The sequence below is a fragment of the Siniperca chuatsi genome, linkage group LG19 (assembly GCF_020085105.1).
Source record: "Siniperca chuatsi isolate FFG_IHB_CAS linkage group LG19, ASM2008510v1, whole genome shotgun sequence".
NCBI classification, from domain to species: Eukaryota; Metazoa; Chordata; class Actinopteri; order Centrarchiformes; family Sinipercidae; genus Siniperca; species Siniperca chuatsi.
Genome location: NC_058060.1, coordinates 17,124,299 through 17,142,294, shown reverse-complemented (window position 1 = coordinate 17,142,294; position 17,996 = coordinate 17,124,299). Strand labels below are relative to the sequence as shown.

The following is a 17,996-nucleotide window of genomic DNA, read 5'->3' as shown; positions in this document are numbered from 1 at the left end:
GTGTTACTGATCAAAATTTCTATCCTCTAAAAATAGATGGCAAGACTGGGGTTTTGGTAATTTTTCTCTATTTCCTTGTATGCCCTGTGGCTACATGAAGATATAAAGCACATGAAATGGCAACTTCTGTTGCTGTCCACACATATGATCCCAGAGTGGTTGGTACATGTGAGTTCTCATTAGCTGGGGTGAAAACACATTGTCTTCCACCAGAAAATCCATTTGTTTCCATGGTGATGCTGTCCTCCCTTGTCCAATTTCCTTGCCTGCTTTTTATGGATAGCTTTATTGAATTTCTTTTTTTCAAAACTGTTTTTTGGCCGTTTGTTCATTTTTAATAAACAGAAGAAACATTTACAAAAACCCTCCCTCCCATCCCAAATAACACAACATTCTCTGTAAAAAGAGAAACCTAACAAGCATAATATAAAATATAATATATTGTGTATGTGTATATATGTATATGTGTGTGTGTATGTATGTATATATATATGCGTGTATATATATATATGTGTGTATATATATATATGTATATATATATAAACTGTAAGTCAGTTTTTCTAATGCCAAACTGCAAGACATCTCCTTAATCCATGGACTAGGGTATATATGTAATAAACATATTTATATTTATTAAACATCTTTTAGCTTCTCATTGAACTTTTAAAAACTTATTTAAAAAAGGAGAGAAAAAAAGAGTTTGTAATTTCTCACTGTAATATCTAGGTTTGTGGAGGTAGATCATTTGGAAAGGCTCAAAGTGATCTTTTACTCATATACATGTAGCATTATTGTCCTCTAAAACACTTACTTTGGTTAGGCTCCTGGGCAATAAACTAACATCCATAATCAGTTATCCCTGATATGTGTATCTCTCTTGTTGCTTGTTATCCAGTTTGTTTTATCTATAACTTAAAACAGGAAAATTAACTGTGTGGAAAATATAGCCTTTAACTCAGAAAAAGTAAATCCTTAATCACTGGATTTAATGTTGTACTCGCCACAAGGAACACTACAGCTTTTATTAGGGCTGTCACTTTAAAAAAACAAAAACAAGTTTGAACAAAGTTGAGCTGACTTGTAATTTGTTTCAATCCATCGCATTCCACGTAGCCTATCCAAAAATACATTGTAGGATTAACATTGTTCTGTTAAGCTAACGTTAGCGCAAGGCAGTTGCGTTTTGCAAAGTTAGCAAACAGCCTTACTTTATCCGTGATCTATAGAGTTGAACACATTACCTTCCACACATAGCCTTCACAGATGGTTTCATGTCATGATTATCCATTTAGCACACCTCGCTAGTTTTCTCTGTTTTGCGTTAGCAAGAGAACAACAATAGCCTAGTTGACTGATAGGGCTCACTGCTTGAGTACAAGCCAAGGCCTTTTGCACTTATATACTGTGAATTTTAAATTCAGATAGATCATTATCGATTGCTGTAGTTTCACAGGGTTTTGGTATCACACCTCTGTAAGGTTAAGATCAGAATTTAGCCAATTCCTCTGAGCGATCACATGACTGCCTTATATAAAGAATGTTTTCGTATATAACTGTAAATGGCGCCCTTTAAAGTGAACAGATAGGAGCTCTCTGCTTTATCCTTGATTCCCACTGTATGTCCATGATGGATTCAACCTTAAGCCATACAATAGCAATCTCAGTGGAGTCATGGCCTTTTGTTATGAGTCAAAGCCAGGTTTCAGATCCACTCAGTTCAATCTCTTTCCTGTGCAGATCAAGGGATTTGTGAATAAGTGCATTCATTTTTATGAAAAAATGGAAGAAGGCCTTTCAGCACAGCAATCTTATAGTTAGAACCTTTCTATGATATTATTGCAACTAATGTATGGAGTGTCTGCATGAATCCATCATATGAGATGTCATTTTGGGACTGAGTCATTGCTTGAAAATATGCACATGTAGAAATGAAACAAGATAAAATTAAAGATAAATAAGCATATCAGATATGACACATAAAATAATTGTAATTTTTAAAGACTTTTGCTGAGCTGTACATAGAAATGCACTTTCAAAACCTCCTGAAATAACTTTAAAATGACCTTCAAATCCCATGCTTGGTTGGCTCCATTGCTACATTTTCACCAAGTGCATACACTTTTCTGTGTTGTTGAAGTTCTGCAAACAAGTAGCATGAGCTTCAGTGACAGCTCTGCCTGAGACAAAAAATACCAGGCTTTTTTAGACTTAATGACTTTGTTAATTTGTTTATCATGATCAAATAGACCTCATCACTAGAAGAAATTGTCTCCAGAATGTGTTTGGATGGTCCTGAGCTATAACTCAACACAGTCACTCCATTTGTCAGAGAGAGCCCTGACAGTCAGCCTAATTAGTTTGGTTGTGACAAAGGAGCTGTCTTGTGAAAACTGGGAACATCAATCCATCCATGAAGGCATGTGTTTTCATAATGCAGCCAATACAGCGAGCAAAAACATGCCTATTAGGCGTCGGGTGAAACTGCATCTAATGACAAAGTCTAATGATCTGTTTGGTTTTTAAAAAATGCTTTAAGGATGTGCTGTAAATGTGTATTTGTTTCAGGTTATTTAGCATGTTGATAAGATGCGGAGCAGTTATTTCATTCCTGAGTGTTTTGAATAAAGCTTGCATGCAAATTACAGCGGAAACATGTTGCGTAAGCTGTCATTTATTGATACAGTAAAGATATACTGCCTGGCTTCTTACCTTCCTTGGTGTAAAATTTGAAACACCTTTGAAAAACCATGCTTTCAGGAGGGGCAAATTCACTCTCCAACACAGACAGGACTTTTATCATGTCCGATATTGCTTTTGTAGACACTCATATATTTTATGAAGCACATCATATAAACCACAAGCAATAATTTGCAGTTTTTCTTCAAAATGTTGCCTTGCTGCAGCCAGACAGGACAGTCAAGGGAGACCGTCATCTATCATTTAAGAGTCATTTTAACAGTAAGACATTAAAGTTAGTGCTTCTCAGCCTCTCCTGACATCCCTAAAAGCCACTTCTACATAATCCGGAAACACAAAAAAATTACCAGTTCCCTCAACGGCTTTTTGGCTTCTAGCTGTCTTTAAAATGTTCTATGACATCATCTCTGGGGGATTTTTTTTTTTAAAGGCACTGTTCACACATTCACAATGAGAACATCCTCGCTGTCTCTGTTACTGCTTCTCTGCCAGCTGCAGCTCTCCTGTGTGTATGTGTGTGGGTTTCATTTTGAGATATTAAACCGTCAAATATTCATGCAATTAAATATTTATAAATTCGGGGGAGTTTTGTTAAAGTTGCTTTGACTGTGTCTGTTAAAGTGGCTCCACAGAATAACTGAATATACCTTGTATGTGTATTTATGTATGTCTCCAGCAAGACAGAGCATTTACTGCTTTTTTATGTATTTTACAGGCAACATTTTTATTTTACGCTTTATTGACTTCCGCTCAGAAAAGCATAATGCTAATCTTGTTTATTCTAGAACATGCTGCTCAATTATTTTTTTGCTCTATTTTTTTAAAGGGTCACTTCACCCAAATTACAAAAAGTAAAAAACATGTTGGTGGTATCTCATCATGCAGATAGTTGTGGACATAATTGGAATTTTGTTTTGTTTCATTAGTTCCTTTTTAAAAACTCACCTCAGCAAGGTCAGTGGATGATTATGGATGAATAACTGGGGCGTTGTTCCTGGAAAGACACATAACTGTCTAGCTTTTTACTGTAAATTTGATCTTTAAATCGTTGATCACCACAAACAAAATTCTCATCACCACTATTGTACTTTAGTGGTAGCAGAAGTTTCAGAGGCAGATATCTTAAAACCTGAGAAAATTAAACCAAAGCTGCCTGCATGGCTACATACTACCAGCAGTGAATGGACATTGCAGTTCAGCATGTGTGCACAAATATTGACCCTGAAAGAGGAAAAAGCACCTAAAATTTATTTTTTGCATGTATATCTCATGAAACATTTGAGAACACAGTGTACATACAGAATAACATTTTCCATTCAGCATGTTTAAAAGTGGAAAGTAGGCCACATCAATCAAGTATGCAATTTCTTGCAGGTCAAGAAATTTGCATTTTTGTATTTTCACAGTGAATCATTCAACGCTGAATGATAAGTGAACATGCAAGAGTAAATTGTTTTTGCTTCCCTTTAAGTACAGGTACAATGTAGTAAACAATCTCAAGGGTATAGGCCTACTTCCATCCTCTTTCTATCTTACACATAGAAATCCATAGAGAAATATACACATTTGTGTGTGTACAATATCTTCACCCTTATACCTCTGTGCAGTAATCTCATACAGTTGCCTGGCAATGCAAACGTTTCAAAAAGGCAGAACTTTACTTGACCTGAAAAATTGAGGTAAAGTGCTGTACTCTGTCTTCTGGTTCTTCCACAAAAACATAGACACACACACACAAGATGAGCCACATCCACTGAGGTGATTTGATCTCCTGTGGAGAGGAGATTGGTAATGTTTTCACCCTTTGGAGAAATCATTGCCAGGTTTGAGAGAGAAGAAGACACTTTTTGTAGCCTTGTGGCATCTGAAGGCCTCAAAGAAGCTCTGTAAGCCCTAAGCTCCATCTTGCAACCAGCGTTTGATGTTGATTGAGGAAGATAGACTAACTGCAATCTGTACAGAAGCCTTTCATTTTACCAGCAAGAGAAGCTGCAGCAATCTTCTCACACTAAGGCATATTGATTTCACCACTTCCTACAAAGATGGTATGCAGTAAGTCGATGTTACTTTGCATTTTCATACCACCTTTGTTTATTTGCTTCGGTGTGTCTCAAAGCTTAGGGTGAAGTAAAGAAAATTAAGAGTAGATTTGACCACTGTGAGTCCGCATCCAAGATTGGCTACTGTGTTAGATGATAGAGGAAAAATCTATTTCCCATTTATCTCATCTAAGCCCAAAGAAGCATGGCATCTAAATAGAATTTAGCCTGCTGTGCTGATGCAGTGCAGATGCTAATGGGCATTAACATTCATAGCCTGACTTGTTTTATCTACTCATGCATTTTGTTTGCACACCTTGCTGTTCAGCACACAATCACTTTAAATGTAATGAAGTCTCTGTGGTTTTCAGAGCCTGTTCACACAAAGTAAAAGGAGGAAGTTGTTTGGGTCTTCTTGATGTTTTTTATTTGTTTGCTTGTTGGTTTTGTGTAGTGGAAACAGGGTTTTTAAGCGCCATAGCTCATGGAATTGTTGTACTGCTGGTGTGGCTCAAGACAAATCTCCATGTTGACAATTGACCATTCGCTAAATCCATTGTCCAATCGTAGCTTAGCAAGTCACTTGTCAGGTAACTTTCCAAAAGGCTGCTCTAACATATGCTGCATTCTTAAGCATGTCCGGCTAACTAGCTTACAACCTACAGTAGTAATCAAGCATTGCCAAGGCCAAAGAGTACATCAGAACGCTAACTACATTAGTTTGCAGGGTTATAGGTTACGTAAAAAAGGCCTGTTCATGACTTGCACATCCACGTTGTAGTATTTCCCCACTGTGTGGAAGCTGAAATGCAATTAGTTTAGGCTAACATTAGCAGCTCTGCCCTACTCTTTATTGGATTTGGGGAACTTCACACTCTAGAAACCCCAACCAACATTACCTGAGATAGTGTGACATTTGCCAAACACTTTGGTTAGTTGTTGTTCTTAAAGCCTTTTCTTTTGTAACGTTAAAAGTGAACATTCTGTATGAAAATACAAACAAGATCGTAGGCTAAGCAGCCAAACAGGGTTATATTAATGGTCTGATCTTACATTTTTTCTTATAATATTAGGACGGTGTAGTCCCTCATTCGTCCAGGAGTGTTCTATCATAGAGAAGGTTTCAGTCGTAGTCATCTATTGATTCTGAAAACAGTGTCCAGATGACTACGACTGAAACCTTTTCTACGACTTATTATATTAGGAATAACTTCTTCTACACAGCAATACAAGAACAGTGATGTTACTTTATTTTCATTCTACATGGATTATCAGCTGGTGAGGATGTTGACTTTTTGCCTGGGACATGTAGCTTTAGCTTAAGTCTTGTGTTATGATATCATGTAGCCATCAAGCACATATTGAAGACCCTTTGACATGGTTCTTGTTTTAGTCAGCTGAAACATTAAAAAGTCAACCAGTAACAGCATTTTCAACCAACTCATGCATCTAACATTAGCTTAATTAGCTCGTTAGCTACAGCTAATAAAATCTGCCAGCAACAGTTGTCATTTCAGCCGGCAAAATCAACAGTCACCGGATCAAAACGAGAAGCCTGCTTTTGTCTACCCCTTAAGAAATCAAGTACCCATTGTTTCAAAAACTTCAAAAGATAACCACTGTTATCATTGTAAACCGCATTATGTCCTGCGCGAGAATGGAACGTTTGACAGGCATAACAGCAGTAACTAAGGAGGGTGTGGCTTAGCAAATAGCCAATTAGCAGACCAGTTACAACCCAAAAATTATTACTTCACTATTCTGACTGAAATATTTTATTACTATTTCAGAGTTGTAATATAGCCTGTCCAGTTGTTCGTATGCTATATTGGGGTTGGCTTGACCAGACAGGTAGAGACACAATGGGGTCAGTCAGTTACAATGGACATACAGCATAATACTTAACCACAACTGTCTATGAGCTTCCCTCATGTCAATGTCGGCTGTACCTGACAGACACAGCAGACCCAGCAGATCCTCTTCTTCTTGTTGATAAACTGCACTTTACAAGCTAGCAGCATCAAAATTCAGCATGGATATGCAGCCTGTCAGATACACTATGTATTTGTATGTCAGAGTGTGTATCTGTGTGTGTGGCTAGCAGGCAGAAAGCCAGCATGACCCAACTTCAGCTTTTCAGCTTTAGTGCAGTGCTGAAGACAGCTGTGCCACAAACACGCTGCTGTGGATCACCGCGAGGGCCTTTTATTTAGGTCACATTCTGTGCTTCAGCAGCCAACAGAAGGGATCTCTGTCAACTGCAATGAATACCTTTAGTTGGACACAGCCCACTTTTTAAGTGCCCTGCAAGATTTTTCAATTAATACAGCCCCCTGTTTAGAGCCACGTCAAAGACAATAATAAATCTGACTCTATACTCATGTACATGAATACATCCTGCATGTGCCCTACACAGCGTCCTCTAGTTATATAAAGAACTGACATGATATTTCATTCCACTGCTTTGTCTCCCTCATTTTCTCTTGTTATGTTTCCTCCCTTTGTTTACTCCCCCCCCTCCTCATTTAAATTTTTTTTTTATTTAGCACAGTGGCCTTTGGTAGTGCATTATAAATCGCAGTAATGAATTCCCTGAGGAGGCTCAGTGTGGCCACATCACCCTGCTACACCAGGGTGTGTGGGCTCTTATTATTGTCTCGTTAGCTTCACCTCCAGTCCATTGGACACAGTGTGGGTTCAGCGGCTAGCCAGCCACAGCCCCAGATGGGTAAGGAAGGCAGTTTAAGGGTGCTGATGAATGCCATTGTTTTCATGTCACCATGTAAGGGAAAGGTTGTTTATTGCTGCTTGCCTCGACCGGCCCAGAAGCTGTCAGCTGGGTTTTACTGGCCAATTAGTTTGCCCATAGAGGAGAACTAGAGGTATAGAGGGAAAGTGTAGGATCAGGCTCTGATCATTTGTTGTGTTTGTTTGTGGGGGGATGTGCATGCGTGCACATGGAGCAGGTGTACTGTAAAGCAAAAATAAATGCACTTTTTGAGTACTACCTGATCATCTGTTAAATCATGAGGGATTAAGACTCTCTGCAGAGGATGCCTATGTCTGCATTCCCATCAACAATTTCTCATTATATTTTTTGCTGAATAACACTGATGCTTCATTTCTAACAGTACCCTTGAACAAATATAGTACACACTTGCGCTGGAAATAGATTTGAACTCTTCTTGATACCTCTTCTTCCTTTGTTTCTCTCTGTTTCCTCGATCCCCTGTCACTTTTTCACTGAAATCTACCAGAGCGAAGTGGAAGAGGAAGCTTGAGGACAGATTTGGATGTCAGGGACCACATGCAAAGTGGCTGCTATATTTAGAGATGGTCCTTCTGAAGTTTTGAAGGACAACAATAAAAGAATAGGTCCAAGTCCCGTCAACATCAAATTTTCTTATCTGTGAAGGAGTGCCAAAATGCATCTTCTTCAAATTAAAGCAGATGCAGACATTACACTGTGCTTTGAGAGTATGCAAATGTGAGATATTTATAATTCTCTTTTCTGTCTCTCTCTTCTTGTTTGTTTGTCTGTTCTTCTTTATGGCTGTGTGTTTCTTTGTAGAGCTGGTTTTGGGGCCTGTGCAAACTTCCCACAGCAGCAGTTGGATGTGCGCGTCGACCTGGCCACGATGACAATGAAAGGCCTGTCTAGCAGCCGTAGTCACCACCACATGGTGACCTGCGACCCCTCTTATGACTCCATGACCCTGGGGCACTCAGATCGTAGGTCCTACTTTCTCAACCCAGGGGAGGCTCATCCTGCTGACCACCCCTGCTACACCCAGTGCAACTCCTTTCAGTCTGAGTGCGGTGCCTACCCTGATCTGGCCAGCTGCACCTTCCCTCGCAGACATTACAGCTCTCACCATGAGCTGAAGGAGGAGTGTGGCGCTGTGGTGCCTTATACGGGGCCAACAGGGAGCAGTAAGGGAAGTGGAGGAGGTGGTGGAAACAATAACCGCATCCCTTCTAACCTGCTCGAGCAGTTTGAGCGCCAGGCACCAGTGCGACGTGAAGGCTACCACACACTGCAGTACAAGCGCACTGCTGTAGAACATCAACGTAGTGACAGCCCTGGTCGAATCCGCCACCTTGTTCACTCTGTCCAGAAGCTTTTCACCAAGTCCCACTCCCTGGAGGGGCCCTCGGGGTCTGGTGGAGGAGGGAGCGGGAGGATGAATGGCAGCAAATCCAGTCCTGATGACCCGCCCTCCTCTTCTGGCACCCTGAAGCACAGTAAGCGCAGTAAGAGCAAAGACCGCTCCAAGTCGGAGCCTAAGATGCGCACTGCCATCTCAGGCTACTGGAGCTCAGACGACACACTCGACCGGGAGATGTGCCTCTACCACCATCACCATGGGGGCAGTAGTGGGGGCCTGCCTTCTGGGGTCATGACCATGGGGCGCCACCCGGAAAAATCCCAGTCGCAGTACTTCATGGAGTCCTACAACACCATCAGCGCACACTCTCTCAAGACATCACGCAGCAACAACGATGTGAAGTGCTCAACGTGCTCTGGGGGAAGCAGCGGAGGTATACCACTGGTCAGCGCCCTGGATGGCCAAATGCAGATGAAGAAGAGCTCGTGGTCTTCCACTCTGACAGTGAGCAGAGCAAGAGAGGTTTACCAGAAGGCCTCAGTCAACCTAGATAAAGCTCTAGTGAAAGCCGAGCAGGGACGCACCTGCCACTTCCTACAGGTAGGACTGTTTCAACAGCCCCACCTCTCACATGTCATGCTCCATGCATTTTGCGGTGCCACCTGCTCCTCCATGCTTCTGTATTTCTGCATGTATCTGTGTTTGTTTGTGTGTGTGCCCGTAGTGAGGATGACTGTGGAAGCAGTGGTCCAGACCCCATTCTTTCATTCCCTGTGTCTCAAATAATTATTGGTCTCATGTTGACTCTATCCCCGGTATCATCATAAAATATTTTGCAAAAATCTCAAGTCATCTGCTCCTCTGTGTTTGTTTCCATGTGCATGGAAATATTCAAACGTGAGCATGAGGATGTTTATGCCATTACTCAAAAGTCAAAGTCAAAAGTCACATAGCGTCAGATAGCGTACTTAGCCTTCACATTTACTCTACTAGAGAAATAATGCAGTAAGCTGATTTTATATGTACCATCACCCTGAACCAGCATAAATGGTACACTGTCACATGGAACTACATTTATGCAACTGCTGAGTCTGTACTGGTGGTGGTCATAGCAGTGTTTGTGTGTGTGAGTAAGAGTGTGTATATCTTATTCACGGAGCGAGAGTAGGGTGCTACTATGAGATCAGAGAGAGCCAGAGGTAAGCAGATAAAGAAATGAAAGAAAAAAAAAGCTCTGGTCCCTAAGCTACTGTAAGTGGTCACAAACACACACACACACACACACACACACGCAGAAACTTCAACCCATACAATCCTGCTTCTTTTTTCTGTTTTGGAAAAGATTAAAGTGTTTCAGATTGCACACATTTCCTCACATCAGGGTGAGCTGCAAATATAAACCAGAGGAGAGAAATGGAGAGACAAGGCAGGGAGAATAGAGGGGAGGGTGTGTGTGCGTATGTGTGTGTGTGTGTCATGTAGGAAAAGGACCAAAAGAGAGTAAATAAGGGCAACAGAGGAGGGCATGAATGGAGAAAGTAAAAGACAGAAAGCGAGAGTGAGGGAGCATATAAGACAGAGAGAAAGTTTTGTGTGGCCGTGCATTTTAACAGCCTGGTGAGCAGATCAAGGAAGGATGTTGTCGCTGCAGTACGGCAACATTTCTTCCAGCAATAAAAGAGCCATCACTTTTTTCTAGAAAGAGAGACGGAAGGGAAAAACGGGCTTTCGAGGAGAGCAGCCTGACAAGTTTCCTTAAATGCTGAATCCTTAAAAACAAGAAGTTGACATGCTAATTTGTTTCACCTACTGGGATGGGTTCCTGTAATTCATTGTTTGATGTTCACACATACATGTGCACCTTTTCATTCATAGGTTAGAACATTTGAAATATTTTTTTTTAATAACAATAAATTATTTTGGCATCATCACAGACCCGGCCTTTTCCAAGATGTTAACACAGTCTGTAGTTGCCCCGACATCAAAGTCAGCTTGGTTTCCTAGCTACGCACCAGTCTGTTGAATGATTCTTGTGCACTTTTTTCTCCCTCTGTATCTCATTTCTTTCACTTCAGAGCTGGTGCCCTAACAGCCACTCACGTTGGGACTGCAGTGGTTCTGCTGAACAAAACCCCCTTTGTTTTCCCTCTCTCTCCATGTCTGCTGTCTTTGACTCTCTCTCTGTTAGATTAGGGCTGGGAGATAGCTTTACCTCCTTTTATTTTTACCTTCATTAGTGTGTGTGAAAAATCTGGAGTGCACACAGAGGCCAGGGTACTGCAACATTTTGTCAAAACAATTAATTCCTTGCATTTGATATGCCACATGCAACAAAGAACAGACAAAAGAAGGCCTCCTGCACTCAAGCTTATGGTATGATCAAGGCAGAGCCTGCTTTTATACTGTTACTATTGAATCTTTTAAGGCTTGAAGTGCAGTGTGATACAGGTATTCATATCAGGCCAGGGTAGGAAATGTTGCAGCCTTGCTTTTATTCATGTGTAAGTGCATCTGTAGCTCTCTATCAGCTCTCATATCTGGAGGGTGACCTGCGTTCGCTCCCTCTTTACCTTATCTCACCTCATCTCTACAGGTGCCTCAGGATGACTGGAGTGGTTTCTCTCCACTGGGGAAGGATGACGAGATCCCGTGCCGGCGGATGCGGAGTGGCAGCTACATCAAGGCCATGGCAGAAGAAGACAGCGGCGACTCGGACTGCAGCCCCAAACCCTCGCCCAAGGTCCAGGCACGACGAGCCAGCTACCTGAAGGCCACACAGCCGTCCCTCACAGAGATGACCACGCTCAAGTAAGTGTGTGTTAGGGAAACGATTCTTTTCATTATCAATTATTCTGTAATTTATTTTTTTTTTTAGAATCAATTCATCAGAAATGTCAGAAAAAAGTAAAGAATGCCTATCACAATTTCCCAGAGCCCAAGGTGATGTCTTCAAATTACTTTTCCCCCAAACCAATAGACCAAAATCCAAAAATATTAGATTTCCATTTCCATTTCCAATTATATAAAACAGCAAATCAATTTCAAGATTTCAAAATTAATAGTTTTGCAAAATTGTTGTTGATTAATTTTCTGGCATCTACCTAATCACATAACTGACTAATCACTCCAGTTTGTATGTGTTTTCATGTGTGGTGTAACTGTATGCCTGTTTGAGTGTGTATACAGTACATGCTTCTGATCATAATGTTCAAGTGTTCACATACTGTGCAGTTTCAGTGAAACAGACGGCAGAGATAAAGGGAATGAAAGAAAAAGAGAAAAGTCGCTGAACAGAAGGAGGAGAAGGCAGTCAGTGTTACTCAAACGTCTGCCCGGTGGCAGTCTGGCTTACGTGCGAGTCCCTGACTCTCAGTGGCCACAGCTTAATTACCTGTTCTGTGTTTACAACTCAGACATACACTTCTATCTTCATAGCTGGCCTCTGTATCTCTACAATCACACACACACACATTGAACAGACTGAGCCTTAATTAATAATACACGATGCCTGTTCATGTACTGAAGTCTTTTTTTTAAAAAACCCGATGTTCTCAAGAAATGCACTGTGAGCTTCATAATTTGAAGATTTTGATGAAGTTGTTTCTTGTTGCATAAGGCATTCTCCGCTCAGCAGCATATTTTTCACAGCGTGAGCTCATAAAGTATTCAGCAATAATAGAGTCCATCAAGAAGATTTCTGACTTAGCAAAGTCTTGAAACACATCAAGCTGACAACATTGTCCACAGTTAAGTCCACACAAGTTAACTTGAGCTCACACAAGAAGCTCAGTGGTAACGCTTTCTGACTTCATATGTCTTTCTGAAGGAATATACAGTTAAAATTTCAGAATTACAAATTGGGAGAAGGAAGAATGTATATGTACATTTTTGTTTTATACAACTTAAGGCTCATTTTTGTCGTTTTTCCTATGTTAATATTACTCATATTCAAATGAGCAATATTAACATTGTGCCTAAAAGGTTCATTGCTGTCATCTGGGAATGCTGCAATGTTGCCAAAATTATTACCCAAAGTTTCTTGTAAACGTCAGTCACATTTTACAGAACAGCGTCCTGGTTTAACTTGCTGTAATCATGCATGCACACATTTTTTTGTGCAATGAGGGATTATTACCGACATTTGTGAGTTCTCACTTTTTATTGCTTCACGGTTTTACTTACATTTTTTTTTAAAATAAAGTGGTTTAGATCATCTGGCTAAACAGATAGCTTGTTTACAACCTGTCTAACTGCTTGTGTTTCTTGCTCCACTGACTTCATTGTAATGATGTCGCCGTGTTCCTAGTTACTTTAGTGAGTACAATGTTAGTATACATAGAAATTATGGCTAAAACTATGAAAAGACACAAGTTGTAATACACCAGAAATGTCCTTTAATTGATCACAATGACATATGTCCTACCACCATTTCCATTACCGGGCATGACAACTCATTACGTAACATATAATATTAACTCCTAGCCAATGAAAATATTTTCCATCATACTGCCTTGAAACAGTGAAAGAAGATAAAGTCTTATGTTGCTGCATGGGGCTGTGACTGATCAGCTGTGTAATATACAGAGATGAGAAGAACACCAGTGGGTGCTCAGTAACTGTTACTGGCTGCACAAACACAAGTGCACACACACACACCCTTATGTAAGTGCAAGTGGCGCAGCTTGGGGGCCACTAATGACTTGAATTTGGCCCGGGGAATGCCATCATCATCTGATGGAACCCAGTGGAACAAACCGTGCTGCACATTGGACATAGAGAATGAGGCAGGAGCAGCTGACATCTTGTTTTCACACTGTGCTTTTGGGAGCTGGCACAACTCTGTGTTATACTCCGCAATGATTAAATAATCAGCTTTGTTGTTCCATATGTCTCAGAGCCTATTCTGTGACCATTGTGTCCTTGACTAGTGAAGAATTGCTCCTGAGAAGTTGTGAGATTTGTTTACTCTCACCCAATGCTAACCTTCCTCCTTATTAAAACACATAGTGTACAGATAAAGCATGTATTTAAATGGCTGGGATTATTTCTGGAAGACAAACAAGCTCAGGAAAAAAGGCCCTCTTTTCTTATTTCCCTCAGTCACTAACAGTCGTCTTACTGTTTGCCTCAAATTCATTTATTCCTGGCCTAGATTTTATCAATTTTTTAATGTCTCAGCCAGAACAGACATCCTGAATAATAGGTTGCAGTAATCACATCTTCGTCTTTCTGTCCTTCCATCCCTCCAACCACAGTCGTCACTCTGAATACTTTTATTCAGACAGTGACTAAGAGGAGAGGAAAGAGGAGAATGTAAAAGGATATGAAGGATGGGGAAGATGGACAGAGAAAACTCCTCAATTGTGGAGGAACCGTCAGGAAAAACGAGGTGAAGCAAACCAGGGGACAAAGTAAGATGATGGAGAAGATGAGGAAGAAGACAGGCGTGAAAAAACACAGATCAAGGATTACAAGAACATTCTGTAATGCAGTAGAAATCAACAGACAGCTCTAGCCAGCTGATTCTTGACTGGCAGAGGGGAACATGTGTTCATTAATGTCACTTGTTCCATAGAGGGACACCCTGAACTCCAACCCCCCCCCGGTGGTACTGATTACAAGCTAGGTCTGCCATTCAAGTCTCCACAAAAGGTCCTGTCCTGCCTATAATCAGCCCCACAGGGAAATCAAGAGGAGATGTGGATGGGGATAATGGTGTTGGTAGATTCTCCCTTGACTTGATTTGTCTGTGCATCTTCGTCACAGACTTCAGGTAGCTGATAGGGATGATTTTTACCAATTTCTGAGGTTTGGGATGTACATTTTCTTTCTTGGGTTGAATGATGTACCTTCTCATTTCTATTATCAATGGATTCAGAAGAGTATGGAGCCCCAGAGAGAAAATTGGAAATATTGTGAAATATTGTGAGGAAAATTTTGCATAGGGAAGTAGGGAATAGTTAAACAATAGGAAAACTAAGGACTTGATAATAAAAGGAGCTAGCTAAAGATAAATAGAAGAGTAGAATCATTTAAAGAAGAGGTTAAAATTTTTTCAGGTCTGTCTTAAAACAACAGGTGCTCATGAACATTGAAAATTGAGACATAACCGACCAACAAAATTATAGATTAATTTTCCAATTACTTCCTTGATTAACTATCAGAAAATAGCGAAAAATCACAGTTTCTCAAAGCCAACTTGTCTCATTTAGATCACTTCTTTTGTCTGACCCAACAGTAAAAATATTAAGTTTACTGAAGACAAAGAAAATCATCAGCATTTGTCTAACAAAGTTGTACTTTATCTGTGACAAAAAAACTACCTCCCACTTTTGCCTGACAACCCCACAGACAGAAACACTGGTTTAAATATGCATTAAAAGCACAGTGCTACTATGGAACACCTCGATGGGAAACCTGAGATTAAGAAAGAATGAACTGTGTTGATAAAACGAACTGGCAAGTGTGGGTAACCATTGAGAGCTTTGATACAGTAGCTTTCAGTCGATTCTACTCAATATTAAAAAGCCCAGAGGACAGTGTGGCTACATGGAGATGTATTTTAAAATTAGTAACTGTTCTTCCAAAATCATCACCTTTATTCCCATCTCAATAGCTCATCTGTCCTTTCATTACCCTGGTTCTCTCCACTGTCCTCTGCCCTCCATTCTTCCATCCAAGAATGAGTAATCTAGTTTGCTTTACTGTGGTAACCACACTCTATTTTAAGGAGGAAATACATAATTAAAGCAGACTTGACCGGTAGGCGGAGTCGTAAGACCTGTGTGAAATAAAGGGGGTATTGGACCTTACTCCTCAGATGATTTGAGAATAGACTCTAATCTGAGTTGTATTCATTTCTCTCTGTGCACTTTGTTTTCTGGAATTTACTTTAGTAGGCCACGATGTTCATCAAGTGGAAAGCAAGTCCGCTTTTTAGGTTTTATTTCCCCTGATTAATGAATTGTTTAACTGGCATCCAACTGCTGCGTAACCTACACACACATTTTTTCACATGTACACACACATGCACATTGGCGTGAAGCATGCTGAGCGATCGGATTGGAGGCAGGTGAGAGCTAATGAGACACCTATTCATCTTCCTTGGAGATGGGGATGTGTTTGTGCATGTGTGTGTATATTTCTGTTTTTATGTGAAAGTCTTTAGATTAAATATACCTCACAGACACACACACACAGTTCCTCTTCTGTCTTCTGACATATGTGAGTGTTTTCACCGTTAAGTGTTTTAGAAAGTGCTTACAAGGTGCTTCAAGGACAGACTATCTAAGCTACTCCAAGTGTTTCTCAATACTACTGCACTTGTTGATTAGATAAGGGTGTCTCCTGAAGCAATTGTGGATTGATCCATATCTTTGGGTTCATGCACACTGCCAAGTACTTTGTCTACTGTCTTTTCATCGCTTCATCTCTCCTTCTGTTTCTCGCTTTGTTTCTCACCTTTTTACCAAGCTCCTTTTTCTCTGCTTTGACTGCTCTTTTTTTGTCCTTCCTCTTTTCTCTCTTTCCTTCCATCTCTTGTGGCAGGATTTCCACAGAGCATTCGCCCAAGCTACAGATCCGGAGTCACAGCTATCTGCGGGCGGTGAGTGAGGTTTCCATCAATAGGAGTCTGGACAGCTTGGACCCGGCAGGGCTGCTGGCCTCGCCTAAATTCCGCTCACGAAACGAGAGCTACATGAGAGCCATGAGCACCATCAGCCAGGTTAGTGGCACCCAGGGGCCAGTGCCTCTATGCCGTCGGCCCTTACACCCCCTGTACCTCCACTGCTATGTTCAATAAGGTCGTGCAGGGGGGAGGAAATCCCATTCGTAGCCATCCTAAGGCCTGAATTAACAATCAGGTCACTATCCAGCAAAGTATGAACAGTACAAAAACCCCCAATCTCCCAATTAGTGTATACGTCTGCGTGTTTTCTGGAGCTCAGATGATTACAGGCGTATTCAGATTAGCTAATTAAACAGGAGGGCATGCAGAACCCCCCCAATCCCCTCCTTTACCCTAATATGCTCCTTCTGCCTCGGCATACTTTGTGAAGCAAAATGACAGGCTAAAAATATTTTCTTTGACTTGGCATCTGTTATATAAGATCAAAAACAAGAATCCAACATATGAAGCAGCATATGAAATTTATGAATAATTTAAATTGGGATTGGTTCCAAATGATGATGGGCATTTGCCTTGATTTGACAGTTATTGAACATATTGAAGAATTGGCCAGGAAACACTCAACAGAGGAGGTCTGTTATTGTCACGGCTGCTGCAAAATATGATGTTAGTCATGTTGGATTTTGAGTACAGCTTCATATTCTACATTATTTGGAGTGACAGGGGAGCTTAGCTTACCTTGTTGCCTGGGGTAATGGGGATATGTACTCCCCTCCAAAGCCCAGGGGCAACAGTTTGACTCGCTGGCTGAATGATGGACCCTTGAGACGTCCCTTCAAGTCCTGGCACGAAGCAGGCCCAGAGGAGAATGACACACTGGACTTGGCATCTACAAAAATGCCACCGAATAAAAGAGGTGCTGCTAGGCTTTCTATCTCACTCACTCTCATATCTGACATGTATGTGCATATGTGACATGTATCAAGTGTGAACTGACACACAAAAAAGAGGCTTAACATCAGTGGATTGAATCGAGGTCCACAAACCTTTCTGACTCCAAGCTCTACAGTATGTACTCACACTTGTCTGACTGTACACTCTCTTCACTGAGAAACACTCAAACCATTTAGTCCCTAGCCACATCCCATTCCTATGTTTTGCTCCCTGTGCAGACATTTTGCAAACTTTTTTTTTATTTGGACTAGCTGGACAAGGGCAACTTCAATGAATGGAATGGAGCTTCATGTTATCACACAACCCAATCTGTAACACACACCCATCTCACAAGTCTGTAGCAAGAGTTTTCTAAGTTTTTTTGTTTGCTTTCGACCCTGTTTTGAAATCCAAACTGCACTAGCCGATGACGCAGGTGTAGTTAGATTTCCTGGAGTCATATCTCAACTCCCGCTAGTCCTAGCTTTGACACTTCCTAATTCTCACCTTTTAATAACAACACTTGTAGTATTTCACTCTGTTGTATAGCCCTTTGAAGTTTTACCCTACAGTGATTCCTCCCCCTCG

General features: G+C 40.9%; 1 protein-coding gene across 4 annotated transcripts in view; it reads left to right on the top strand.

The window, feature by feature from the left end:
• dlgap1b (discs, large (Drosophila) homolog-associated protein 1b) overlaps positions 1–17,996 on the top strand; it is a 90,577-nt gene that overhangs the window by 37,917 nt on the left and 34,664 nt on the right. For 2 of the 4 annotated variants that reach the window (XM_044176838.1, XM_044176839.1), the window contains exons 3-5: positions 8,308–9,445; positions 11,439–11,653; positions 16,394–16,571. In XM_044176838.1, the coding sequence (XP_044032773.1) occupies positions 8,375–9,445; positions 11,439–11,653; positions 16,394–16,571 (1,464 nt within the window). In that variant the 5' untranslated portion in view covers positions 8,308–8,374. The remainder of the gene's footprint in view (positions 1–8,307; positions 9,446–11,438; positions 11,654–16,393; positions 16,572–17,996) is intronic. The other 2 variants (XM_044176836.1, XM_044176837.1) reach the window with 2 other exon arrangements.